General features: G+C 42.9%; 1 protein-coding gene across 1 annotated transcript in view; it reads left to right on the forward strand.

Annotated features, from left to right (window-relative positions):
* The window catches only part of SPRED1 (sprouty related EVH1 domain containing 1), a 54,244-nt gene extending 33,736 nt beyond the window's left edge, over nucleotides 1-20,508 (forward strand). The window contains exons 5-6 of the mRNA XM_065403294.1: nucleotides 10,428-10,583; nucleotides 19,849-20,508. Coding sequence (XP_065259366.1) covers nucleotides 10,428-10,583; nucleotides 19,849-20,508 — 816 coding nt within the window. The remainder of the gene's footprint in view (nucleotides 1-10,427; nucleotides 10,584-19,848) is intronic.
* Nucleotides 20,509-23,242: the final 2,734 nt, after the last annotated feature.

Genomic DNA, 23,242 nt, shown 5'->3' on the forward strand with positions numbered 1-23,242 from the left:
TTCCAGTCCGAATTTGTCTAGCTTCAGCTTCTAGTCATTGACTCATGTTATGTCTTTCTCCTCTAGATTGAAGAGTCCCATTAGTAAATATTCCCATGTAGATACTTAAAGTGTAATCAAGTCAACCCTTAACCTTCTCTTTGTTAAGATAAATAGATTGAGCTCCTTGAATCTATTGCTATAAGGCATGTTTTCTAATCCTTTAATCATTCGTCTCGCTCTTCTGTGAATGCTCTCCTGTTTATAATTCTTATTGAATTGTGGACACGAGAACTAAACACAGTATGCCAGCACTGGTTGCACCAGTACCAAGTATAGAGGTAAAATAACCTTCCTACTCAAGATTCCCCCATTTATGCATCCAAAGATTGCATTAGCTCTTTAGTCCATAGCATTGCATCGGGAGCTCATGTTCAGCTGATTATCCATCTCCACCCCAAAATCTTTTTCAGAGTCACTGCTTTCCAGGATAGAGTCCCGTATCCTATGAGTATGGCCTATGTTCTTTGTTCCTAAATATGTACATTGACATACATGTATACATTTACATTTGGTCAAACACATATTTGCTTGAGTCCAGCTCACCAAGCAATCCAGAGCTCTCTGTACTAGTGACCTGACCTCTTCATTATTTACCACTCTCCCAATTTTTGTGTCATCTGCAAACTTTCAGTGATGATTTTATGTTTTCTTCCAGGTCATTACTTAAAAATACTAAATAGCATAGGGCCAAGAACCAATCCCCATAGGACTCCACTAGAAACACACCTGTGCAATCATGATTCCCCATTTACGGTCACATTTGAGACCTAGCAATTAGCCAGCTTTTAATCCATTGAATGTGTTCCATGTTAATTTTATATCTTTCTCGTTCTTCTTTGAGTGCTTGCTCATATCCATTCCATTATAGGTATGTGTGCTCACCACATGCACTGGTGCCGGAAGTTTTTTCCCTCAGTGGTATCCGTAGGAGACCGGCTCTGGTTCCCTCTGGAGTGGCCCGCGTATGCGCCGGTATAAGGGGCACCACCGGCTCCACCCCCCTCAGTTCCTTTTTGCTGCCAGTGACTGTGCTGGAACGTCTCCTTGCTTCACAAGCTTTCCCATCTGTACTATATCTAGTAGTGAATTTGTTGTATATAGTTGTTCAAAGTTGTATAGTTTAATAGTTCCCTTAGTGTTAAGTTAGAAATAGTTAGTCCCATGTGGGATTCAGCCTAGGGACAGGGCATGTCCTGGTCCCTGGGCTTCAAACCTTATGACTGTTGCAAAAAAAACTATGCCAGTCAGTGATCCCCATAAAAGCTGCCTGAAGTGTTTAGGGGAAACCCACGTGAGCGACAAGTGTTGCATTTCCAAGAGCTTCAGCCCACAGACTAAAAAGGAGCTGGATATTCATCTCCGAACGCTCCTTATGGAGTCGGCCCTTGCACCGGCCTCAGAGCCAACAAGATCGGACTCTGCTCCAAGTACTGCAGCCTCGGTGCGGAACGCGCCGCCGGCACCAACCTCCAACTGGCGCCATTCCTCATCCCTGTACCAGCTAAAAAGCAAACTAAGGCCAGGAGGGGGCATTCTCCTATGTCCCATAAAGGGAAGGAGAGAGCCAGAGGAGAGCAAAAACCTGCATGGGGCAGCTCTTCCCCTCTGGATGGTGGCCAGGCTCTGAGCTGTCAAGACCCGCCCCCATCCCAGGAAGTGGCAGAGGCACTCAGCACCTGGTGCTGCTGTATCCTCAGGACATACTGTCCCTTCCGGTGCCGCCCACGCCAGCCGGTGAGGCTCCCCATTCAAGGGGTAAACCTGCCTTGGGACCCTTCCAGCGGTCTCCATCAGTGCGGCACTGCTCCTCACCACAGTGGGTGCCCCGTCAGCACTTGCCTGAACAGTGCCACCAGTACCCGGATGCAGGTCAGCTGGCCTGCCAGAGTCCCCGGCATCGGTCCCTGGACTCTAGGCGCTGTTCCTTGGGCTTTAGGCGTCAATCGCCAGCGATCTGGTGCAGACAAGCAGCACCAAAGCCCAGAACACCGGTGCCGGGAGCCCCCGAGCTGCTCTCACAGCTCATGGCACCATTCTGGAGGGTCGAGACGCCGGAGCCTGGTCACCAGATCACCAGTACAGTTCACCGTGAGCACACTGACAGTCTCTGACACGTCGGTCTTCTTGCTCCCTTTCCCAATCTGCAGAGCGGCACCACTCTCTAACTGATGCATCGATCGCCAGGTTACCATCACCGATCCACCGAACTCTGACACCGGTCATTGGGGTCTTGGCACCAAGAGCCATCGTCCCCGTACAGGTCCTCAATGGAAGTCCACAGCCAGAGCTGACAGAATCGGGGTACCGTCCTGGTCCCCCAGACAAGTTTCTCCCTCCTCGGGCTCGGAAAGCAAGGAGGAGACCCTGCTCGCAGGCCAAGGCCACCCACCAGGGGGATTGGCATTCCCCTGTGGGCCACCAGGGGCAGCATGGAACCCCTGGGGATTTTCCCCACCCATCACAAGGCATAGGTCGGTCTCAGGGGCATCTGAAAGATGGTCAGTGACAGTCTCTCGCCCACCCCCTGACTCGGACGCGGAGTTGGAGCAGGCTCCCCAAGGCCGTCCAGCCTCGGCCAAGCTCCCTTAGCAGAAGTGGCGGAGCTGACACACCCATCTGTACCTGCCTCCTCTTCATCTTTGCCTGATGAGGCGGTAGTAGGGCCCTCTCACTTGGTTCCCCAGGATGATGCAAGGGCCCACCAGGAAATTTTGAAGAGGGTCGCCTCAAACCTGGGGCTGGAAGCTGAGGAACTGGCGGAGCCCTCAGACTCCCTGTTCGATGTGCTAAGTGCAGCAGCCACTTCCAAGGTGGCATTGCCGGTGCACGAGGGAGTGGTAAAAATTACTAAGGCCCTGTGGCAGACACCCTCCTTCCTGCCCCCCATCTCCAAGCGGGCAGAAAGAAAATACTATGTCCCCACTAAAGGGTATGAGTATCTTTATACCCACCCTGCCCCAAGCTCACTGGTTGTGTTGGCAGCCAATGAGCGTGATAGGCAGGACCAACAGTTTGGATGCCTAAGAACAAGGAGGCAAAGAGGCTCGATCTCTTTGTTAGAAAAATTTATTCTACATCTAGCCTCTAACTGAGAGGGGCCAACCATCAGGCCTTACTTGGCCGTTATGGTTTTAATATTTGGCAGTCCATGGCCAAATTTACGGATTTGTTGCCAGAGGACCCCAGGAAGAAATTTCTGGCTAGCCTCGATGAGGGCAGAGCTGTGGCCAGGGAAGCCCTCCAAGCGGCCTCAGGTGCAGTAGACTCTACGACCCAGACCATGGCTTTGGTCATTTCTATGAGGCGGACGTCCTGTTTGCAGTTGTCGGGCCTATTGATGGAGGTTCAGCAATCCATCCAGGTCCTCCCATTCGATGTCTTGGCATTTTTTTCGGAGCTAACAGACAGTAAATTACATGGCCTGAAAGACTCTAGGACTACCTTGCACTTCCTGCGCCTTTACATGCTGGGGCCGGCGAGGAAGCGGTTTAAGCCGCAACAGCTCCACAGGTTCGGAAGCAAACCTCGGTCAGTGCCCTTCCGCAAGGGCTGTAAGCGCCGGCAAGGCCATCAGCCGGCACCCTCAGCTCCCCTGAGCGCCACCCGTAACCAACCAGGTAACAAGCAGGCATTTTGAGGATGCGCCTGAGGACAACCTTCCAGCCTGTGTCCTGGATCCTGCTCCCCTGTTACTTTCTAACTGTTTGTCCCCCTTTCTCCTTGTCTGGGTCTCTATAACACCAGACCAGTGGGTCCTCAGCACAGTAGCAGGGGGGATATACCCTCCAGTTTGTTTCTATTCCCCCCCCACACCTCCACCCCCCATCCCTCTTCAGGGACCCTTCTCACAAGCATCTGCTCACTCAGGAGGTGCAAGGCCTACTGCGGGTGGAAGCCGTGGAGGAAGTCCCTCTGCACTTGAGGGGGAAAGGGTTTTACTCCTCCTATTTTTTTATCCCAAAAGGTGTGGGGGGGTCCACGACCCATCCCCGACCTGCGGAGCCTCAACAAGTACCTCAAGAAGTTGAAGTTCCCCATGGTCTCCTTGGCCTCTGTCAAGGCTAATTCCCCACTCTGGCACTTGGAGTGCAGAAGGTGGGGGCCCACAAGGATTCTAAAAATTAATACTGGCCACTGCACTCTTGTATTAAACTCCTATGGTTACAGCTTTTCTCTGACCTTGGATGGGTAGATGTTGCCACCACCCAAGTGCAAAACCCATTTGAGAACCCAGGAAGGCGCACTTGGGAATTCCTTCCTGTGGGTACCCTTGAGCCCTTTCACCCCCCTTCCGGGGAAGAGCTGAGAAAGAAAGGAAATAAGTTGTTGCCACCAACTAATTAAACATGTGCACAAACCTCTTAGGACACAAAAATCCAATTCTGTTCTTAAAAAAGGTAAATTGTATTTAAAGAAAAAAGAAAATGAATCTGAAAACTCAGGCTGTTGCTAGATTTTAAAAAAAAGAGAGAGAGAGCAACTATAAGAATTAAGCACCAAGAATAGCTTTCTTGAGGTCCTGCTTAAAGGTTAGAAGCAAAACAAAAGCATCTTGGGTTAGCACAGAGGAGTCCACAAGCCATAAAGAAATGGGGGGGAAAAAAGAGATAAATCTAATCACATCTTCCTAGACATTTGCTGATCTACTTATATATCTGGGGTTTCAAATGAGTAGTTTCTAGGTATGATACGGATGATTTTTCATATCTAGCCCCAAGCTTCTTACAGCATAGGTGCTGCCCTGTTCCCCCTCTCTGGAGATCAAAAAACACACACAAAAGGGGAGCCTTGTTTCAATTTTGAAAAGTTCTAGCCTTCCCGTTGGCTCTTTTGGCCAGGTGCCCATTCACTTCCTTTTACCTATGCATAGCAGTGAGACTTTTAACCTTTTACAGTTAAAGCAAGTAGAGAACAGCTACTAAGAGGGATTTTATAGCTAACTGGCTGGCTGGGTCCATAAAAGGGAGCTACCCCTCACCCCTTCATTTATCACAGCCTCCATCATTCCTTCCCTGGATCCGGGAGACTGGTACACAGCCCTTGATCTGAAAGACGCTTACTTTAACATCAATATTTCATGGATACAGCTCCTATGTTTCGTAGTTGGGACCGCCCACTACCAATTCACAGTGCTCCCTTTGGCCTAGCAATGGCGCCAAGGGTGTATACGAAATGCATGGTGGTGGTGGCGGCCTACCTCAGATGTCAGGGTATTCAGATTTACCCGTACCTTGACAACTGGCTCATCAAGGTCTGCTCCAGGTCCAGCGCAGCGTCGAGATTTGCAAGCCACTTGTCAAGCTCTGGGCTTGTTGATAAATGAAGAAAAATCAATATTGATCCCAGTCCAATGGATACTGTTTATTGGCGCAGTACGCGACTTTACCCGAGCCAGAGCATTCCTTCCAGAGGCCATGTTCAGGGCAATGTCAGATCTGATTGCCACTTCACTGCCCATCCACTCACCACGGCCCTATCTCAGACTATTGTGCCACATGGCAGCATGCACGTACATTGTCCAACATGCGAGACTCAGGCTGCGTCTCCTCCAGATGTGGCTGGCATCGGTCTACTCCCCGGCCAGATATCACCTAGACAAGGTCATCACGATCCCTCCACAGGTTTTTGCCTCTCTGCAGTGATAGTCCGACCCGATTCTGGTGTTGGAAGGTGTGCCGTTCACGAGCCCACAACCCATGGTCTCCCTGATTTCGGATGCATCCGACCTCAGTTGGGGAATGTATCTCAGTACACAGCGGACTCCAGGGTTATGGTCTCGAAAGGAGCTTGCATTGCATATAAACGTCAGGGAGTTCAGAGCCAACCACCTAGCTTGTGACGTCTTTCTTCCCCAACTGTCCAGCCGGGTGGTGCAAATGTTGATGGACAACACAGCCTCCATGTTCTATGTCAACAGGCAGGGGGAACTCGATTGTCAGCTGTGAGTCAGGAGGCCCTCCGTCTGTGGGACTTCTGCATCCAGCATGCAATCCACCTGAAAGCCTTGCATCTCCCCGGCATCCAGAACACGCTAGCAGATTGCCTCAGCAGGTTCTTCTTCTCTCACTACGAGTGGTCCTTTCACTCGGAGATTGTCAGAATGCTCTTCCAGAAGTGGGGAGCTCCCCATGTGGACCTGTTTGCCACCAGACAGAACAGAAAGTGTCATCAGTTTTGTTCTCTCCAAGGCCTCAGCAGAGGCTCACTATCTGATGCCTTTCTCCTGTCTTGGTCAGAGGACCTGATGTACACCTTCCCGCCAATTCTGCTCATCAGCAAAGTCCTGTCAAAAATCAAAAGGGACAAGGCACGGGTCATTATTGTCGCCCCAGCATTGGTTCGGCATGCTCATGAACCTGGTTGTTGCAGCCCGTGGCCACTTCCCAGCCACCTGGACCTACTCTCGCAGGATTACAGTCGACTCCTGCACCCAAACTTCGCCTCTCTCCGCCTCACAGCTTGGATGCTGCATGGCTGAATCCAGAGGAACAAGCCTGCCCTAGTCGGGTACAGCAGGTTCTCTTGGAGAGCAGAAAGCCCTCTACCAGAGCAATTTACAAAGTGGAAAGCATTTCTCTTGCTGAACTTTGGAGCAGAATATCTCCCCAACTGAGTTGTCTCTGCAGTCCATCCTGGATTACCTGCTTCACTTAAAGCACCAAGAGCTCGCCTTCTCTTTGATCAAGGTGCACCTGGCTGCCATATCAGCCTTCTGTCCTCACATCCAGGGTAGGTCGATGTTCTTGCATGAGATCTTGATCGGGTTCCTGAAAGGCCTTGAAAAACTCTTTCCACCGGTCCGGGACCTGGTTCCCCAGTGGGACCTCAACCTGATCCTCTCCAGGCTCATGGGTCTGCCTTTTGAGCCTATTGCTTCTTGTTTCCCTTTCCCACTTGCATTCCTTGTAGCTATTACCTCGGCGAAATTAAAGACCTCACTTCGGAGCCCCCATACACAGTATTTTACAACGACAAGGTCCAACTGCAGCCCCATGCGGTTTTCCTGCCAACTGTGGTGTGGCACTTCCATGTCGACCAAGATATCTTCCTCCCGGTGTTCTGTCCAAAACCTCACATGACAAATGAGGAGAAGCGGCTGCACGCTCTAGATGTCAGGCGCACCCTGGCGTTCTACCTGGAGCACACCAGGCCCTTCCGCAGATCAACCCAGCTCTTTATCACGATAGTTGACAGGATGAAGGGCCTTCCGGTGTCTTCTCAGAGGATTTTGAATTGGATCACTACCTGCATCTGTACTTCTTATGAGTTGGCACAGGCTGTGCCTCCACCGATAGTAAACGCTCATTTGACTAGGGCTTAGGCGTCTTCGGCTGCCTTCCTGGCGCACGTCCCTATCCAGGACATCTACAGGGCCGCGACATGGTCTTCGGTACCCACATTCATGACATATTATGCCATCCCCTACCATATGTTATCCACCTCTACCTTTAATCCTCAAGACCTGACTCCAAACTGCATCAGAAAAGAGTGAAGGTTATCTTCATAGCACTGTCCTGAGCAAGATAAGTATGGTACTCAAGCCTGCTACACCTCTCTGTGCCAACATCTCACCAACTTCATCTCAGGAAGGATCTCCTGTTGCAGGACTCGGGGACCCTGATCTACTCCAATCCCTCCTTCTTGAACCTGACAACATGGTTCCTAGATGGTTTTCTAGTATGGAGCTAGACTACCTTCAAAAATGGAAGTGCTCCACTCCTGGTGTTTTCTTTAATCTTCCCAAGCCTCAGAGGGCCTGGTCTCCAAACTCCTGGCTACCTGTTGGATTTGAAAACCTGTCACTACGCTCAGAGTACATTTGGCCAATATTACAGCCTTCCACTCACCCATCAAAGACTTTTTTCAGTCTTTACCCACCCTACTACAGCTAGATTCCTCAAGGGTCTTAACCATCTTGTTTCCCCCTGTACAGACTGTTTCTCCCAGTTGCGACTTCGATTTGTTTCCTATTGTCCTAAGGAAACCTACCTTTGAACCAGTAGCTACCTATTCTCTCTCCCAGCTCTCCCCCAAGACTTCATTCCTCTTTGCCATTGCTTCAGCTAGACAAACAGGAGAACTTGGTGCCCTTAAGGTTGGCGCACCATATACCATCTTTTATGAAGAAAAGGTGATACTATGCCATCATTCTCACTTCCTCTAAAAGGTCTCTTCAGAATATCACATTAATCAGAAGATTTGACTCCCAGTATTCTACCCAAAACCTCATACCTCCACACCCTACATACACTACATGTCAGAAGGGCCATTGCCTTCTACCTTGATGGGACTAAGACCTTCTGGGCCTCTCCTTATCATTTTCTGAGAGAATGAAGGGATAACCTATTTCCCCACACACAGACTGGCAAAGTGGGTTTCAGGGTGCATCTTTTTACTTGCTATGAATCTGCTGGGATGCAGTACCCTCACAGAGTGGTAATACATTCCACTAGATCTCAGTCCACATATATAGCTCTATTGAAGGATGTTTCCATATCAGAAATTTGTAGGACTGTGACTTGGTCTTCCATCCATACCTTTGCCAAGCATTACACCATCATTCCTGTTTTCAGGGATGCTACTACCTTTGATGATGCAATCTTCTGAACGGTCTTGAATGTGCCTCCTCAGCACCCACCTCCTTGTTAAGTTACTGCTTGGGATTCTTCTACAGTGAAGCACCCATAGGGACATATACTCAAAAGAGAAGATACCTACCATATAGTAACTTGAGTTCTTTGAAATGTTTTGTCCCTATGGATGCTCCGCCTCCTGTCGTCCTCCTCCTCAGCTGTGGAGGCTCTCAACAGCTGAGAAGGAACTGAGTGGCAGTGGGTCCTTGTCTCCTTATATCCCCTGGTTTGGAGGCACAAGATGCTACTTTGTGCAAATATGGGCCTGTAGTGGGATGACTACCCCACACTCACCCTGCAGGGTTTAATGCAGGCCAGATGGTACACTTAACCCATATGGCAGCTGATTAAAGAACTTCAGCTGGCCAGGAATTTGTGGGGCCTATAAAGCCCAGGAGCTGAATGGAGAAGAGGCAGCTGGGAAAAGGCAGTCATTCTCTGGGAGGAGGCTTTGGGAAACTGGTAGGCCCAGGAAGAGAAGGGGAACCAGTAGTTGAAAGCAGCTCAGGGATAGACCAGTGAGCCCAGAGAGAGAAGGCCCAGACTGCTGAACTGAGGGTCCCTGGGCTAGCACCTAGAGAAGAGGGCAGGCCTGGGTTCCCCTATCAGCCACTAGGCAAGTGGCACCAAGGCAGTGAGTGAGGGGACTGCCCGACTATTGAGAAGTTAAACTCCCCCAGAAGGGGGGAACACAGACAGTGACACGGCCGGAGGGCTGAGCCACAAAGAGGACGTTGTAGTTCCTGAGGCTGTGAGAGGGGCAGCAAGTCGATAGCAGAGACAGAGTGACGGTGTGCAAACCACAGACGGGCATCGGCCTCGAGATAATCCCCAGAGTACCACGAGGCGGCGCCAGGCCGGCGGTGAGTGATGTGCCCGGTGACAGCGCCAATGGACATTGCTTTGTATTCTCCAGTCGAGAGGGCACAAGCATGCATGCATCCTACGGTGGAGCACCCATAGGGGCAAAACATCTCAAACTCAAGTTACTGTAAGGTAAGTAACCTCTCCTTCCATCTCATCCAGATCTTCAAAGATCCAGAACGTGATGCTTTTCTCTACTTCAGATGCAGAGCTAATTTAAAGAAGAAATGATTTAAACATAGATTTACCAAAAGGAAAGTTAAAAGTCAAGAGTCTTGCACTTTCTGTATCTTTTGGACATGCCAAAGCCCTTGGTTTGCATCCAAAATGGAAAATACTCTTCTATTTTGAAGTCTAAACATCACTATCTCATCTGGTCCTATGCAGTAGTTTGTGTTTAATTGGCTTATTCAAATATTTTGGATCTCTACAAATCTTTAGCTTGTTCGGTTTTATTACAGTGACCACCATTAACTCAAACTTGAAGTTTGACCTTTTTCAGGAACATCAGATTTTTATCACCCAGTCAATTCTAGTTTTTAATTATATCTGTCAGTGCTAACAGAACTTTATATGGCATATGGGGTGGTTGTTTGAAGTGCATGGGTGGGGTAGAGAGGCTTGTATTGCTGCTGCCTATGCTGTATCAGTTCTCTGGACAGGGAATTTCATTCTGTTGGGCAGACTTACTTTGTCAGTACTGAAACCATTTTAAAAAAAATGTTATTTGAGACCTTGTGATTGTTTCCTTCTAACATGTATCTTGTAAAATATATATGTCTATATTGGAGAGTTTGAAGATTTTATGGTTTGATATTCATAGATATTTTTATGTAAATGTTAAATCCATATCAAGAACAGAATAAAGTTGAATTCTTTCTATTTTAGGCAATTCAAGACGATACTTCCAGTTCATTAAAAGATCACCTTTTCCAACATGAAACCGTAGTAACCAGCGAACCTTATAAAAGTCCAAATATAAGGCCCTCGACGTTTGAGGAATTGAACTATAGAAGAGCCTACTTTCCCAGCCAACCCAACCAGGTAAGAGATTTCCAACCGGGGATGGCATGGTATTTACCAGATGTGAATTTTACCATGTGAAATTGTAGTTGTTACCACCCCAGGAAAGACTAGTTAGTTCCAGTTCAAGGCATTTTCTATTTTAAAAACTGTTTTGTTAATGCACATCCCATTACACTTCATTTTAATTACATATTCACATTGTGGTTACGTAAGGCAGTAGATTCAGAGATTGATTTAAAATTGTACAAATAAAAAGTAAAACTGCAATAGGTGTAAACTAATATATTTAATATGATACTGAACATCAGAATGTGTATTATATTTCAGTATTTTCTCAAGGAAGTTATACATGTTATGACTCATTTCAATTTAAAATATTATATATACTGCAAAACTATTTAAATTGCTAGATATTTTTTAGTAATTTTCATTAGTATATTCTAATAATTTTTATTTTTCCCAGTTTCAACTCGTATTTGCCAGTGCCCTGTCCTAACCTAGTTTTTTCCCAGGAAATTGCCAATCCTGCTTCCAACCATAAAAACATTTCTTGTTTCACTTACCATGTAATTCTATATTAGTCATTTAATCCAACACTACATAGGTATGGCTGGGATGACACTTGAATTATAAGCCCCTATATGTAGATACTGCACTGAATTACTTTCTGAAATGTGGTAAGATTTTTACCTCACAAAGGATGTTTTGAAGGTTAAGTTTTTTGTAAAATTGTTTAGCCATCCTTGAGTTAACCAAATTAGGTGAAAAGCCATTATTTCCACATTCTGAATTTTTTTTTCAAGTCTTTATTACACATTTCTGTGTTTTAATAAGCCATTTATTTTTTGAAACTTTTGATTTGCCATGGTCTTAGTCCTCAGCGAAACAACATTTTTGGCAAGTATGGAAAAACTGTGTTGGTTAGAAATTATAAATAAATGTATACTTGGGGTGTATTGCATATAGTATTTTTCTAATTAATATTATTAGAGAAACTTCATTTATAGCATCGTCGGAGACCAGGATATAATGTTTGGTACAACAGGAAAACAATATATAAATTGTACATTAGTAGTATTAAATAGTTACAAAAGGAAAAGACCACTGACACAGGAAAAGGCACTTTACTACTTCAAATGTTAAAATACACTTTCCAAAAGATAGTGTTACATACAATATTAAGACTAAGGAAAATACTGACCTTAGTCTTCCAATATGATGTGTGCATTTTGCTGCTTCTTAAGTGTCAAAGCATCAAGGTTTTTGATAGACAGCATAGAAGTAGTAGGCATTTTTATTGACTTGGGTAACAAATTTATTATAGAGGACTATATGCCAAGAAGTTTTTGGGAACTTTTTACTAGGGAAACTCTAGAGAGTATTTTTACTAGGGAAACTCTGAGAGTATGTTCATAACATGTGCTGAAAATGTGAAAGTTCAAATAATAGTTCAGTGCATTTTATTAGAATATACTTCTGCCCCTGGAAAAAGCATAAGGAGGGAGCCCTCTAATACATTAGGTATTCTTACAAAGAAAGATAACATCCCCTTTCACAAACTTGTATCAGCTAGTGCTAATTACCCAAAAGTAGTAAAATAAACATTCTTCTTTGATTTGAAAGACAGTCCTATCTGGAGAAATAGGCAAAGGATTCATGAGGTTCTGAGAACGAGGAGTACTTGTGGCACCTTAGAGGCAGAGGGGCATTGCTGGCACATGATGGCAGATATCACATTAATAGATGTGCAGGTGAATGAGCCTCTGATGGTGTGGCTGATGTGATTAGGTCCTATGATGGAGTCCCTTGAATAGATATGTGGACAGAGTCCCTCTGCCATGTACATTGGCCAAAACGGACAGTTTCTACGCAAAAGAATAAATGGACAGAAATCAGACATTAAGAATTAAAACATTCAAAAACCAGTCGGAGAACACTTCAACCTCCCTGGTCACTCAATTACAGACCTAAAAGTCGAATTCTTCAACAAAAAAACTTCAAAAACAGACTCCAACGAGAAACTGCAGAACTGGAATTAATTTGCAAACTGGACACCATTAAATTAGGCTTGAATAAAGACTGGGAGTGGATGGGTCATTACACAAAGTAAAAACTATTTCCCCATGCTAATTTTTCCCCTACTGTTACTCACACCTTCTTGTCAACTGTTTGAAATGGGCCATCCTGATTATCACTACAAAAGATTTTTTTTCTCCTGCTAATAGCCCACCTTAATTGATTAGTCTCATTAGAGTTGGTATGGCAACACCCATTTTTTCATGTTCTCTGTGTGTGTGTGTGTGTGTGTGTGTGTGTGTGTGTGTACACACACAGAGAGAGAGAGAGAGAGAGAGAGAGAACATGAAATATATACACACACACACACCTCTACCTCGATATAACGCTGTCCTCGGGAGCCAAAAAATCTTACCATGTTATAGGTGAAACCGCGTTATATCGAACTTGATCCACCGGAGTGTGCAGCCCCCCCCCCCCCCCGGAGCACTGCTTTACCACGTTGTATCAGAATTCGCGTTATATTGGGTCGCATTATATCGGGGTAGAGTGTGTGTGTGTATATATATGTATAATATCTTCCTACTGTATTTTCCACTGCATGCATCCGATGAAGTAGGTTTTAGCCCACGAAAGCTTATGCCCACATAAATTTGTTAGTCTCTAAGGTGCCACAAGTACTCCTCGTTCTTTTTGCTGATACAGACTAACATGGCTAGCACTCTGAAACGAGATTCTGAGTTTGTCTTGGTTCTGCTGCTGACTCACTGTCTCCTGGATAAGTCACCAGACCTTTCTGTCTCAGTCCTTGTGGTTGTGAAGTGGGGATATGTGCCTACCCCCGTCAAAGGGATATTGTAAAGATTACTTAATGTCTTTACTGTGCTTTGAACATATGTCTCTATAAAAATGCCTTACTATAGATTTTTACATGAAGTACTAACATTCAAATCTAGACTGTTGAATATCCATGGAGACTGAGGTAAATCTTAGATTCCTAAAGCATTCCTTTCAAACCTAAAGATCAGTTGCATCCTGTACATTCCTCTTTAGCATAAGCCCTCAAGAGTCCCATTTAGAGCATGGAATAGCGTGGATTTTTATTGGTTCTGGATTTTTTCATTTACAGAATTATAGAAAGATTAATGTATATTTCTCCTGACTTTAATGTGCAGTGCTTCAATTATGTATACACTAATATGTATGTGGAGTTCTGCATAATGAGGTAAATGCCAGTAAGTGTTTTTTATTTTGATCATATATACATATATTCAAACAAACCCTCTTGGGGTGCGGGGATATTTGAATCATCCATTGAATAAATTATAGATTTTTATCTTGACCATAGCATACAAAACTGCTTAGTGTAGTGTTGTGATTAAGAATTTTAATGGACAAGAGTAAAGAAATTCAGCAATAACCCAATCCTTAATGTATAATTGTGTATTCAACCTACCATTGTAGGCTGACTGCAAACTAAGCGGCGCTGGATCTGCCCACTTGGTTAGATGGGAGACTGTCTAGGAAAACGTGGGAAATGTACAGTACTGAACAAATGTCCAAGCCTTGTTTGGATGTACTGTTTTTCAAACAAAATGCAACATTAAGGCCCTGACCACAGTGAAGCCGTTAATCTTTTGGTACTTCTAGCAAGACTAAGCACATTAGCACCAGTGTTCTAACTAATTTCCAGTTGGGTAATTTTATTAATGAAATTCTCGCTGGAGTTCCAATTTGATATAGTATTCTTTCTTACTCTCTTTTCAAACTGCTGCATAGTGTTGCTACATGGTGTTAGGAGAGACCACATTTCACTATTGGGTGATGTGAATCCTGAAATCTATAAATGTAGGTGCAGGTATATACTCTGAAGTTGAGTTAGAGAATGGGATTGTTCTGAATGAAAGGCACACTGTAAACATAATTTATTTCGCCAACCATGTTTTGTACATAATTGATCCTGGGTCACACACTGTTGTAGTCTCCTTTACTTCCTGTTTTTGAATTGTTTAAAAGGACACTATCAAGGTGTATCACCTAGCTTTTAAAATTACTTCATACTCTTCATGTATAAAACCTTTGGAAGTTCAGTACTAAAACTTGTTTCCTTATAGATTTTTTTTTTTTTCCCCCTGCTCCCTTGATCACTGATTTGTTATTAGGTTGCTATTGGGGTGGACTGCTGCCAAGTTTTTAATATATCAGCATTGAAGCATTTGAGCAGGTGGTAGATTGGGGGGTGATTTGGGGAAGGAGAAGTGGATACAGTATCCATGTGTATGAATGAATAAATAAAAACGAGCTTTACAAACATAAAGGGGGAAGGGAAAAAGGTCAAATTTCAGGACTATTAACCCTAATGTTGTCCTTAGTTATTATTAGTTAACCAGTTTTTTAAGGAAGGACTTATTTCTGTTTAATTAGAATGCATTTTCAGCATTTTGTGTGAGTGAAGGACTTCTAAGGAAAGAATGAACAGATTTATGACAAATATGCAGTAACTATTTAAAAAATAACTGATTATCCACTTCTGGTGCTAAAACCATAACTACTTCTGTTCAGAAACTTCCCTAATCTTTAGGGATATCTCTGCTTCCATGAGCAGAAGGGAGCCCTAACCCCTTAATTCAAGCCCAGAGGAAGCATGAAAAAAGTAGTAGTATTGGCTGCCTGCCATAAGTCCTCTGTTCACGCATTTTCTCCTAGACCAAATGGAAGCCCATCCTCAAATTTTCTATAGATTACGGCCAAGGGAACAAATATTCTTCATGGCATATTCCACCCCTAAACTCACAGAGCAACTCAACTGAATTCCTCTGCATTTTGGAAACCCATACTGAGAAGGGCTCCAGGGAATGTTAGTCCGAAGGGCTGGGTATCCCTGGTAGAATAGCTTCTGTACGGTCTAAATGATAGTACAGCGACCACGGTGTCCTCACAGATGGCCCCTGCCTATGGTATCATGTGGATCTGCTAAATTAGGGGGCTCAACCCCCTCAGCCTTTTCTGTTAGAAGATTCACAAATCATGCACCTGAGAGCAGAATGAGAAAAAAACTGACTTGAAAGTTGAAGTTTCCATTCTCTTGGTCTGGGTTCTTCTATAACCCCCCAGCATAGTACCAGAGTTCCTCGCTTAACCTAAGTGAATTCATCCTTGCAGCACCCCGTGAGGAAGTTAAGTATTAGTATTCCCATTTTATGGATGAACCAAGACTTATGCTTTCTCTCAGCTGCCTCTTATTTTATGGGAAGTTTCTGCAATATGTATGTGCAGAACCTTTATGCTATCCTCCTTCATATCTCTCCTTAAAACTCACCTGTGTTTTGATATCAATAAAGGCTATGCATGTGATGTGCTGTGACTGCTGCTAATTTATACTGAACATAATTGCCTCGCTATTGCCTGTCTGCATCCAGCTGTTGTCTCCTCTTATACTTTGATTGTAAGCTCCTTAGTATTTCCTTTCAATGGATTTTCATTTAATGTTCCCTACTCCTTGTATTACAAGATAGGGCAAATAGAAGTTCTCTAGCTGCTTATTCAGTTCCATTCATTATTTTGTAAGCTTTTGTCTTATTTGTCTTTTCTTTATGGTAAACAGTCCCAGTTTCTTTCAGTATCCTTTCTGAGATGAGGTGACCTCTGCAATACTGTGTTCGGTATTGGTCACCCCAGTTTCAGAAAGGATATTGCAGAATTAGAGGGAGTTCAGAAACTAGCAACAAGATGATATGGGGCATGGAAAAATTCTCACATAGACTGTAAATATTGGGATTGTTTACTTTTAGAGATCAAACAAACAAGAGGGGACATGATAAAAGTATACATCAGTAATGAATGGTATTGAGAAATTTAGATGAGGAACTTCTGTTCTCCATGTCTAATATACAAACACAAGGGGACATCCAACGAAACTGAAAGGTAGCAGACTCAAAACTGATAAAAGGAAATACTTTTTCAAACCACTGAATGGGCGAAAGTTACTGGTTAAGCACCTGGAACTAGTTTATTGAAGTGCTAAACCAGCTTTTGACAGCAGTAGACTTTTCTGCAAGGGCAGAGAGAATATTTTCTTCATTTCAGTTTATTGAACTATTTCAGTTCTATAACTGTTTCTTTCGGACTGTTAAGAAACCAATTGGAATTTGAAAAAGCAAGGAAGCTTGTTTTCCTCTTCCAGTGTTGCAATAAAAACTAGATGTGAGAGGATGAGATCTACTAGTTTTAAAATCTGAAGCTCATAGTGACCAGAAGCAGTCAGTTCAGTTCACTAACTACAGATATGTCCTTTTGTTTAATAAATCAGTTAGTTATAAATAAGGCTACATTTGTATTTGTCACAGGTATTTTTAGTAAAAGTCATGGACTGGTCATGGGCAATAAACAAAATTTCATGGCCTGTGACCTGTCCATGACTTTTACTATATACCCCTAACTAAAACTTGGGCAGGGGGCTGCAGATGCTCTGAAGGGATGGTCCAGGGGGACCACGGGTGCTCTGGGTGGGTGGCCCGGGACCTCCGCTGGTGCTGGGAGGGAGGGGCTGGCAGTGGCGCATGGCCCAGGACCCCTGCTGGTGCTGGGGGGGAGGGTTGGCGGGGCTGGCAGGCTCCCTACCTGACTCTGTGTGTCCCTGCAACTCCTTGGGAGGAGAAGGGCAGGGGGGCTCCGCGCTCTGCTCCTGCCACAAGCGCCGGCTCCACAGCTCCCATTGGCTGGGAACCGCAGCCAATGGGAGCTGCACGGGCGGGGCCTGCGGGCAATGCGTGGAGCCCCCTGGCCCCTCCGCCTAGGAGCTGCAGAGACATGCTGGGGGGAGCCCCCCACCGCGAGGTAAGCTCCACCCCTCACCCCAACCCCCTAGCCCTGAACCCCCTCCCACACCCCCAAACTGCTGCTGCTGGTCCAGGGGCTGCCTGGCTCGGGCAGTCCCTGAGCCAGCACCAGCCATTGCAGAAGTCACGGAGATCACGGAAAGTCCTGGAAAGTCTCCAGCACACTTAAGCATAGTTGCCAACTTTCACGTGGTAAATAAGCACCCTAACTTTCACAATAAGCCAAAAATCAAGCTAATCCCATTTCAAAACAAGCCAGTCCCTAAGAACCCCAACACTCTATGTGACTAGATCCCCCCAGCGTGCAGTCTGGGACTATGGTGGGTCTGCTGTGCACCCCTGACTTTCTCCCCTGCTTGTCGTCCCCCCGGCCCTCCCTCCCCCTTGCCGGGAGCCAATCAAAAAATAAAAGAAGCTACAAACCAAACAAGCTACTAGCCAAAAACTAGCCAACAAGCAACTCTCACACCAGTTAAGCCAAAAACAAGCCCAATTTCTGCAGTTTTTTTCCGTGGGTTTGGCATGTCTGATTTAAGGTCGTTTTATTGAACTAATAAAAAAAGCTGGTTTTGCCCATTGAATTCTAATTTCCATCCAAATAGAGCTTAACACAAATCACAAATAAACTAATCTAGTAAATAAGAAATGGATCATATATCCATTTTACAAAAAGGCATCCATTTTATAAAATATAAAAATTAAGAATCTGAAAAAATATATGTTAATCTATATAATTGTTTAAAGAAATGTGTATAGACATACTGTATCTTTCTGGTTAGCAAAAAGGACCAAATTTAATGTAAAGGCTTTATTTAGTTGCAGTTCAGCATGGTTACAAACCAATGAGATTCAGCTTTTCTTTAGGAAAATGCCTAAAGTGCAAATGCAGAGCAAGATTAAAATCAATTATTTAAATGAAGGTTTCCTGCTTCCTGATCTAATCATGATTACCATCAGTGATTTAAATTGCTTTCATTTAAATCAATCCACCTGCACAGGATGTTGTAGAAGTCAAGAATTTAGCAAGATTCAAAGAAAGATTGGATATTTTGTATGGCTAACAAGAATAGAACTATTATAGTAGATACTAAAAGACTTCATAAAGAATATAAAACTTCATGCTCCTGGGGAGCACTTATCACATATGTCTACTGTGGGATTTCTTGCACCTCCTCTGAAGTCTATGTTGCTGTAGAGGAATCCCCAGTTTGACGCACCTGAACAGGCAGGTGCCAATGCCAGGCCTCAAGCCTACACCATTACTGTGTTGCCACAGGCCTTTCCCTTCATTTACTTCACTCTTCCATGGAGGTCTTTCTGTATAATACCTTCAGACCTTGAACAACATAATCCTCCCCAAAGTCCCCTTGCCTTCTTTTCTGCTTGTCTCTAAGCCTCTTAACAGGTCCTTCCCACAGCCTGTCCTTTCTGCTGCCCTAGCTGCCTTAATGGAGAGCCCCACTCCAGGTTTTTCCTCATGTCTCGTGTTTCTTAGAGCCATTGTGGAAAGCATAAAGCACAAACTGCTCCCATGAGACACTGCAGACAGAACTATAAAATTTTATATAGTGCTGCCTTTCCCAGCATTCGTTGCCATCCCACCCCCCATTCTGGGCTGAAGTCAGGTATATATGCTTGCTATTAAAGACCCAGCACCACTACAGTACCTTAGATTTCTGTTGCTATATTTTTATTGAGGACTGTGCTCTGCAGCTTTTCAAAGATTCCCCTCTCTATCTTGCTCTACAATATTAGTGTGTTTACCATTTGCAAGGTTGGCTGGTTCTGAACTTTATTCCATGGAGCCAACTAAATCTTCATGAATCTCAAGTATTTCGGCAGAGGTTAACCGCCCCTATAATTGAGGGACTTGTTTGCTGTTGGCAGCGATGGGAAAGGATTGTTTGCTTTTAATCGTTGCTCATAAACGAAAACTTTATAGCAAACTTATTTTCATTAATAGTGAAAGATGGCTCTCATCACCAGCCAATCTTTATAGAACTATGAAAAAGTTATGTCAATCTTGGTTTAGCAAAATTTCCATTAGATGCCAGCTGTGTTCTAAACCCTTTTTGTGGTAACTGGCTGTGAGCTCCCACCATAAGCATTAATGCATTTCTTGTGAAGTACTGCTTCAGTAAGCAAAGACAACTCCATTGGAAAGTATTTTGAAATTATTCAAGAATGGATGGTGGTGGCTTTTGCATTGCAACCTGTACGTTATTTGATCATCTGCTTCACAAGATAAGTTGAGCTTACACCTTGTAAAAGTCTGTTATGCAGATTGTGCTAGATCATATATAAACTGAAAGCACTATCTCCTGGCAATGGGGAAAAGTTCTGAGACCTGATTTGTATGGTATCTGAAGTACTAACTTAACTGTGTCCCTGTACATAATTTAACAAGATGCTTCCATTTACCATTTCAGGTCCCATTGAAATCAATCAGACACGTCAGCTTTCAGGATGAAGAGGAAATTGTTAGAATAAATCCTCGTGATATTTTAATACGTCGTTATGCAGACTACAGACATCCTGACATGTGGAAAAATGATCTGGAGAGGGATGAGGCGGACTCCAATATACAGTTTTCTAAGTCCGACAATAAAAAATCGGACTATCTATATCCATGTGTGGATGGGACTAAGCTGAATTCACTAAAAGACCCGAAGAGTTCTGTGGTATTTAAAACACAGCCTTCCTCGTTAAAATTTAAAAAGTCAAAAAGAAGGAAAGAGGATGGTGAGCGTTCTCGCTGTATATACTGCCAGGAGAGATTTAATCATGAAGAGAATGGCAGGGGGAAATGTCAGGATGCTCCAGATCCTATTAAAAGATGCATATACCAAGTTAGTTGCATGCTTTGTGCAGAGAGCATGCTATATCACTGCATGTCAGACTCTGAAGGAGATTTCTCTGACCCCTGCTCATGTGACACTAGTGATGACAAGTTCTGCTTACGATGGTTAGCCCTGATAGCTTTGTCATTCATTGCCCCATGTATGTGCTGCTACCTCCCCTTGAGAGCATGCCATCACTGTGGTGAGGTGTGTGGGTGCTGTGGAGGAAAGCATAAAGCTGCTGGATGAACAGTCTAGTGCCAAATAGAGCTGAAAATCTTTGTTTCCAGGAAGCATCTATCTTGGATTTGTGGAAGCCTTTGGCAAGCAGAAGGAAATCTTATCTCGTGTAAGAGAAGCCTGATGTGGAAGAAGCAGCAAGACTTGTCAGACCTTAGCATTTTACAAATGCTAGTAGCCATGCCTAACTATTTCCTTTCAGTGCATGGTGTTTCGTTGCAAGTTATGAAGGAGTTTGGAAAAGGAAGCCTTTTCTTATTATTGGCTATAAAATGAGTATATAAACTACAGTTATACTAAAAGGGATTAACTTTTGCCATTTTGTACATTCATGGTTTAGGTGATGGGGCTCTTAAAAGAATTACAAATTATTTGAGAGGAAATTAAAAGTGCACTAATGACAGTTGATTTAAGACTAAGAAAAGTTAATACTTGGCAAATGAGAAATGAAACTGATTTAAGTGCAACTAAATCACTTATTAATAGATTTTTGGAAGCAACTTTATATATAAATAACAAATGTTTATATTTAACTAAATGTGTAAGGTACGAATTATTACATATTAAACTTTCCTTCCCCCTTCCAGTTATATAGTAGGTATGAATCATATCTACAATCACATTCCATGATAGTATTTTAAATATTTAATTAGTTTATTTAGTAGCATTTCTATTCCAGATGGACAAATTGGTATTTTCAGTCCTATTTCCCGTCAGCTACAGTTTGTATTGAGTTGTATCCATGCATTCTGGTAATCTCTAAAAACCTTTAAAATATTAATTATTATAGTCTTGAGTGACCAATATTTTTTTTTGTTAAGCACAGATGTAAGTGTCTAAAATGTTCTAATAAGAACACATTTATTTTTCTATATAAATTACTTTGGTTTCAACAATATAGCAAAAAGGAAGTTGTTTTCTGTTACTCAACCAGCAAGTTGTTTTCTTTTGGGGTGTCTTCCAAAAAATATTTTATCGCATTTACAAATGTTCAGCAAAGCAAAAGGTCCAATAAGGCAGTTGTAATGGTATGTCATCAGTGTTCTCAATTTATCCTTCTGTTAAACTAAGATTATATGTTCAACTGTTTATCAAGTACGATGATTAAACTGAAAGATTAATAATTAACAAAAATTGAAATTGTTTTCATTATTTTGAATTGTAGCATCTTTTTATTTAAACTGGCAAGAATAAAATTATTCTGTGTTTTAAAAAAAAATTAACAACTTACAGCCCCTGAAAAATTGGAGTAAACTTTTTTTGAGAGTGAGTGTGTGTGTCTGTGTCTGTGTCCGCGTGCACACACACAAAATGTATATAAAATTGGCCATGGTATTATATTACTAAATGTTTAATTTACAGAACAGTTGATCAAGTATTCTAACAGGTTAACTGTTAGAGAATTTTTAAACAAGTTGTTATGACTCTTATTACATGGTATAACAAAATACATTCACTCATAATGTTTAATTAATGTCATGTTAAAATTCTAACAGAAGTAAAGGCATTCATTGGAGTGGGAAGGAATGTCCTTTGTACACCTTTCCTATAAAAAGTTGCATAGTTGATTTTTTTTTTTTTAAATAACCTTAATTTTCTATGCATTTTTCCCAGTGTGGGTGTATGTACCTTTTCTTTCTTACATATATTAAAGCTTTTGTTAGTTCTCTTCTGTAGTCCAGGAATCAAATTCTGAACAAATGTATATAACACTATCTGTCTGTAAAATACTTTTTTAAAGAAAACATTTATATTTATATGACAGCTCGAATTGACAGCATTGTGTACATAGAGCATCTTGAAGTATTATTTCACATTGAAAAGAAGACAAATATATTGATAACTGTAGAAGTTATGAAAGAGCTTCTAGTTTTGTACTAAAAATTGATTGGATAAACTAAATCCAAGAATATGACACTGTAGCAGCAGTCTTAAGTATCGTTTTTACTGTTTATATATTTGAAAGCTGCTACTCTGGATGATTTTCATGCTTTACGTGTTTTCAGATAAACTTGGTTGCCTAGAATAGACTGTTACTTAAACTATTCATTAGTGAAATGGGAATGTTTTCCTTTGTGAATAAAAAATATTTGTAAGTGCTAGGTTTTTAACAAGATTGAGCGAGGTATGAACAACCTAAGAAAAGAACTTGCTGGCTGTATAGGAAAATACTGTAGAATTGTATTGTGTATATACTTCAGGAAAAAATGAGTTTAACAATTTCCTCTGAGCACTATTCAACATAGTGCAACTCCTGGTCCTGTACTGTATTTTATATGCAACATATATGCTTTAATAATTTTACTGAATGTGTGCAGTAATATTTTCAATTTGCATTTAACCACTTTGCTGCTAAAATTTTGTCCCTATCCTTTCCTTCACTCTTTTAAAAAATTCAATCCATTTAAAAAAAACAAACCTTAATGCCATGATCATCTTTTTTCACCATGGGTCTTTCTAGCAGTTCACCCAATTTAAGACTAATTAAAAGAATTACACTGACACATGGGTTGGAAGTAGTAGAGCACAGAGATGTATGCCCCTCTATACTGTTTGGGTTCTTATTCACTTTTGGAGGCACTTTCTGAGTATACAGAAATAGATACTTTGCAAAACCATTCAGGGACTGTCCCTTGCATCCCACCCCTTGTCTGTGGCAGTGTTAAGTGACATTTACCTTTCCTTCTGAAATCTTTTCTCATGTTTTTGAAAGGGAAGAGGGAAACTTAATACAATTTTTTTT

Source organism: Emys orbicularis, chromosome 4 (assembly GCF_028017835.1).
Source record: "Emys orbicularis isolate rEmyOrb1 chromosome 4, rEmyOrb1.hap1, whole genome shotgun sequence".
Taxonomy (NCBI): Eukaryota; Metazoa; Chordata; order Testudines; family Emydidae; genus Emys; species Emys orbicularis.